The sequence below is a fragment of the Mauremys reevesii genome, linkage group 20, assembly GCF_016161935.1.
Source record: "Mauremys reevesii isolate NIE-2019 linkage group 20, ASM1616193v1, whole genome shotgun sequence".
Lineage (NCBI taxonomy): Eukaryota > Metazoa > Chordata > Testudines > Geoemydidae > Mauremys > Mauremys reevesii.
The window spans coordinates 7612281-7618280 of NC_052642.1; the positions used below are offsets into that span (position 1 = coordinate 7612281).

Genomic DNA, 6000 nt, shown 5'->3' on the forward strand with positions numbered 1-6000 from the left:
AGGTACAGCCACAGACATGCTGATGTCAATGGGACTCTTGTGCCAGCCTTATAAAAATCCCCGCTGTAGCGGTTACAGTTCCCGGGGAAAGTTTCCATTCAACGGGGCTCACATTTCACGGGTAGAGAGAAGGGGGCTGCTGCACCCTCTATGGAAGTGGCCATTGCTACACCCCTGCTGCTGAGTAGGGGACGAGGCAAAAGCCACCGGGCCGGATGCTGGAAGAGACCGACTGGATTTTACTCACCGGCGGTTTGCGAATCCGCTGCCCGGAGATCCTGAGCTCTGCTCGGGGTAGTTGTGCTGCAGAGTTGAGGCTGGGAATTGGTAGAGGAAACCGGTCCCCACTGTACATCCATAGAAACAGCAGCACCAGAGCGAGAAAAGAGCCCGTTTCATCTTTACACTCGCGCTGAAACCACACTGCACCAAGAGGCTGGCTGGAGGCACGGTGACATGCGACTAGAGGAGAGAATTTGGGATTCTAGGGGCAGGATCTTCCCGCAGGGCACCGATCGCTTTGTGCTCCTGGCTTTTAAAGGGGAGTGGAGTCCTCCCTGCAAGCTAAGCCCTGGCGGCGGCGGCGGCGGCTCCCATAGCAAGGGGCACCCCTTGTCCGGCGCTGGCTCGGTGAGCCCGGGGCGCACACGCAGCTCCGGATGCCTTTTCAAATTTGGTGAGGTTGGTTCAGTTCCGTCAAAGGGGGCGTGGGGTTTCTCCATTAACCCTTCGAAGACGTGGCCAGGGACCCCCCCCAGCTCCGGCGCTTCCCGTGTGAGAGGCGGCGGCGGGGCTCGGCTCAACACGCACACAGGTGCTGAGGATCGCGGTGAAATTGAGCCTTGCAAGGGAAAGAGGGAACAGATGGATCCACTTGGACCTGGCCAGAGCCTGATTATCTTTGTACCCGACCCCTCACATTTTCACTGCCTACGCGGAGAACAAGCCCAGCTAGCACCGAAACCCCCCCTCCTGGCAACAGTATCACAAAAACCCAGATCCGGCTAACTTGTGTCCCCAAGTACCCAAATTCTGATGCTTAAACAGAGGACAAGTGCGCGGGCGCACACACACAGCAAACCACAAAACTCTGGGTCTGGCACCTTGATCCCAACAATGTGTGATCACCGCCCTTCGTCCAAACTTCTGTTTGGGTACCCACTCCTGTACTTTAATCATCTGGACTCTAACGCTCCCCAGCACAGCAAACACAAACACATCTCGCTGATTCGGAACCTGGATCCTGCCGAGTTTTAGCTGAAAACCCAGCTTGTGCCCTCAGAGTACCGAGCAAGTGTTGCTTCTAATATTCCTCCAGAGACCCCAAGCACACCCGGATCCAAGGAGACTGCAAGATCTCAGATTTGGTATTCGCACCCTGCTGGATCCAGCTAATTTCTGAATGCAAGCCCCCCCCCCTAACATTCTTTTCATCCTCCACACCAGGATAATCCAAATCCCCATGAATCATGGTGCAAGGCACCTGCTAGAGGCAGGGGATCAAACAAGGTTTTTGCAGCACTGTTGTACCAGGATGCCTTGGGATCTGGGCTTTTTAGGTGAAGCTGGAGTAGTTCAACTTGGTCTCCATGTAGGCAGCGAGATTTGAGAGCTTGGGAGAACCCAGCTTTCATCCAGACCTGCTGTCTCAGTTTCGGTGCCCCAGTCCCAGGGTGTCAGGCCTCTTCCATTCACATATCAAATAATTGTGAGATTAATGGCCATCTGTGAGTTTTTTCAGGTGGATGTGCTCATTTGTACCTCACGTGTCTTTTGTGTTTTGGGGTAGGGAAGCACTACTTCGAAATCTAAGTGCCTGAGAAACTTGGAACGTTTCTTCTCTACAGTCATTTCCTGTTTAAAATAGAGATTTTCGTGAACCCCCTTCACAATTTGCTTCTGATCAAGCGCCTTGCGATTTTATTGCACATTGACAAGGCTGTTAAGTGCGAGTCTCAATAAACTTCCTTCCACTGGTTGAAAAAGACCCTCAGAATATTGCCTGTTGAAATCTACCTCAGCTGCAGCACAGTGGAACTGGCCTTTGTGTTAAGACTAAGAATCTGGTACTAAATAGCCTCGCTTCTGAGTATTTATTATTTGTGTAGACATGAACAAGAGGTCTCTGTCCCAAAAACCTTACAGCCAAAATCAAATGCTGCAAATGTGAACTAACAGAGCATAATGCTTACACCCAAGTGTCCCAATGACTTCAGCATTTCTATGCATGTATATTAGGGATTATTTTTCTCTCTCAATTCCCAGCATAAACTCAGCAGCACAACCACCCAAGTTATAAACTAACGTTTCAGGTCATAAACCAGCCACTAACTGTGTGGAATGAGGAATGTTGTTGTAGCTCTGTTGGTCTCAGGAGGTGAGAGTTATGTGGTGGGTGAGATAATATATTTTATTGGACCCAATTCTGTTGGTGAGAGAGACAAGCTTTCAAAATCCACAGCACTCTTCTTCAGGTCTGGAAAGGGTACTCAGAGGGTGACCGCTAAAAACAAGGAGGAAGAGATTGTTAACCATAAGGAGTTGAGACATTGCAAGGAACTGTTCAAAATGAAGTAGGCAATTGATACCTCTGCAGTCATAGGGCACAGGAGAGTTAGGTCTCATTACAACAATCTGTAACCCACTAAAACCAGGGTCCATGATTTCTGGTGTCTAGCAGAGTTATATACTTAAGCTCCTAAACTCATCTTTTGAAGGTGTTGTGCAGGTTTCCTTTCAGGATCAGGACTGAGAGAAGAGGAGCACTCAGGAGCTCCAAAGCTTGTCTCTTTCACCAAATAGCAGTGGCTCCAATAAAATATATTACCTCCCCTGCCTTGTCTCTCTACAATTAGGAAGAAACTTCTGTTATGGGTAAATTGTTCCATAGTTGTCCACTGCAGGAATCCAGCCACCTTTGTTTGAAGTATGTGATACCAGCCACTGTCAGAGAGGATACTGAACTAGAAAGATGACTGGTCTCATGGGGTGTGGCAATTTCTGTGTTCCCAGTCTTTTAAAATAAGATTACCTGCTGTGTTACCATACTAAACTTTCTTATAATTCTGTAGTGCTGTATTGCATTCTTCTCGCTCATTAATATTAAGATTCTTTATACCTGAAGGTAAATATCCAATGGCTGGAAACTGAAATTGGACAAATTCAGACTACAAATAAAGCATATGTTTTTAACACTGAATGTAAACACTGGAGTAATTTATCTAGGGATGTTGCCTATTCTCTCACTTGAAATCTTTAAATTCAAGACTGGTTGTTTTTCTAAAAAATCTGCTCTAGTTCAACCAGAAGTTATGGGCTTGATGCAGGAATCACTGGGTGAAGACTAGATCACCATGGTCCTTTCTGACCTTAAAAATGTATTACATATAGACTTTGGCACTGATTTGGTTAGTATTTTTTCAGGTCAATAAATCATACTGCAGACTGAAGACAGTATCTGCTTAGCATCTACTACTGAATTTCTTATGATCAATTGAAACAATGCTGTCCAGAGAACTAAACTTGGGAACATTAGCTTAACGGTGGATACATGGGCAAGATGGTTTTTTGCAGCCCATTAGAATCACCATACATTACTCATGGTTGCCATAATTACCTCTTTCCATGAATGAGCAAGTCCTCAAGATGGCTTTAGAAGTTTATGTTTTGATAGAAGAGGTGTATTGGCCACAGATAAACTATTTAGGTTGCTAGAAACAAGTTAACAACCATTTTTAAAAAATGGTTTTACTGTTCACGAAAGATACCAGATTGGCAGCTCTTGAATTTGAAGTTCCCAGGGCCTGACTGTCCTTTCACTTATACCAGCTATAGACATTTACCAGCTGTAGACAGTTCTGGTCATCCAAAATCAAACACCACAGTATTCAGGGTGGAGGTGTTTTATTGCTTTATATAAATGAACGATCATCTCATTATTTTATATTCCATTGTTTATACATCCTAACATTTACCTTGTCTTTTTCATAACAGCGCTACACTATGAGTAGGTGTTTTCATTCCATTAGTCACAAATAAACTTAATTCTCTTTTCCAAGTAGTCAGACATCAGCAATGTGGATAAATAGTTCATATTGTTCCTTTCAACGTGCACTTGTCCAACATTGAACTTCATCTGCCATTGTGTTGTCCACTCAACTAGCTTTGCTAGATCCCTGTGGAGTTCCTCAGAGTCTTCCAGTCTTTACTATACTAAACAATTTTTTGTCATCTGCATATTTGGCCACCTCAGTCTTCACTGACTTTTCAAGATCATGAATGAATATATTAAACAGTGGTCTTAGTACAGGACCTGAGGACGTCCCCTCTCCTTGCTGTGCCATGATAAGTATTCCAGAAGGCAGGAGGCTGGCAAATTATGACATTAGCCCTCTGAAGTAAGCTAATATTATCTCCATTTTACCGATTGAGAAACTGAGACAGAGAAGTCACGTGACTTTGCCCAAGGTCACCAAGAGTTAGAGGCAGAAGGAAGAGTAGAACTTGGATGGCCTGACTCCTATTATTCTTGCACTAATCTTTAAATTATATTTGCCCTCTTTGCTGTGTGGCTGATCTAAGATGAGACTGAAGAATTAGCTTCCAGGATGTTTTTGGAAAGAAGGAGAAAGAGTAATATCATCTACTGTATGGGGAGAATTGAATATGACATTTCATGTTTAGTCCTTTGGATATGCGTAATGTAATCACATGCAATAGCAGTAATAAATGAATATTTTTTCTCCCCATGGTGCTGACGAGTGCTACATATCCTAACAATTTCTCAAAACTATGTTGATAAATTGGAAACACAGTGATGGAGGCAATGAAGACAGCCAACAAAAATATAATTCATTCAATTTATCAGGGAGACTAACTTTGAGAAGAGAAGCCCTGAAATATGAACAGCCCTGTTCTTACAAACCAGACACACTATATTACAGGAGATAAAGCTACACATTTTTGAAGAGTATTAAACATATAGATGAAACATATGCTTATGCAACCAGGGCTACATATATTTTTTGGAAATATTTAACTACCTCTGTTCAAGAAGAGGAGAGTGATGCATACTGGGAAAAATAGTACAGAAGACTCAGAGGAGAACAGTCAGAACAGAATGGAAAGAAAAGGCCAGATTCTGAACTCATTGTCCCCTCCAAGTCTATTGACTTCAGTGGAGTTATTCCTCATTTACAATGCTGTGAGAGCAGAATATGGCCTCAGAATTTCAGGAGTTACACACAGATCTTTTCTATCTTTCCTATGATTGTAAAAGTCACTAACTACTTGGGGGTCAGCTGAATTTCGCTGGAGACCATGGAAAGCATCGTGAATAAGCTTGATAGCCGCTGCCCCTTGGATCGCGTCAGTGAGCTTTTCCATATAGATACTAGAAAGACAGCAAAGCAAAAAACAGCCTTATGGAGATTTAGAATTATGAAGCGTCCTTTTGAAGTTAGAAAGGAGTCAGATAAGAAGCCAATCTAAAAACGAGAATGCTTGGAATAAAGCCCTTCCAGATGATATCATTAAATGACAAAAATGGTCCACTCAAGTATCATCTGACAGTTAAAGTAGATAGATGAAGGTTTGGTAGCAGTAAGATTTTAGGAAGATCTCTATGGTAAATTAGGCTGCAAGATTACCAGGAAAAAGCGACAAAAAGAGTCCTGTGGCACCTTATAGACTAACAGATGTATTGGAGCATGAGCTTTCGTTTTCACAAAAGCTTATGCTCCAATACGTCTGTTAGTCTATAAGGTGCCACAGGACTCTTTGTCGCTTTTTACAGATCCAGACTAACACAGCTACCCCTCTGATATAAGATTACCAGGGTTATTACAGTGCACTTAGTGTAGTGTGTTATTTCCTACTACTCTTACTGTACATAGCATATTGTGGGCTTGATCTTGAAGTCATTTCTCAGACAAAACTCTTATTGACCTCACTGGGGAGTTCTGCTTGAATGAGGAATTTCATGTCAGGCCTTCTATCTGA

At 43.6% G+C, this 6000-nt stretch overlaps 1 protein-coding gene across 7 annotated transcripts in view; it reads right to left on the reverse strand.

Moving 5' to 3' along the window:
* COL26A1 (collagen type XXVI alpha 1 chain) overlaps window positions 1-884 on the reverse strand; it is a 219361-nt gene extending 218477 nt beyond the window's left edge. Inside the window, exon 1 of one of the 7 annotated variants that reach the window (XM_039508086.1) lies at window positions 248-849. In XM_039508086.1, coding sequence (XP_039364020.1) covers window positions 248-399 — 152 coding nt within the window. In that variant the 5' untranslated portion in view covers window positions 400-849. Of the gene's footprint in view, window positions 1-247 lie in introns of all 7 variants that reach the window. The other 6 variants (XM_039508083.1, XM_039508084.1, XM_039508085.1 and 3 more) reach the window with 6 other exon arrangements.
* Between the last annotated feature and the right edge of the window lie 5116 nt (window positions 885-6000).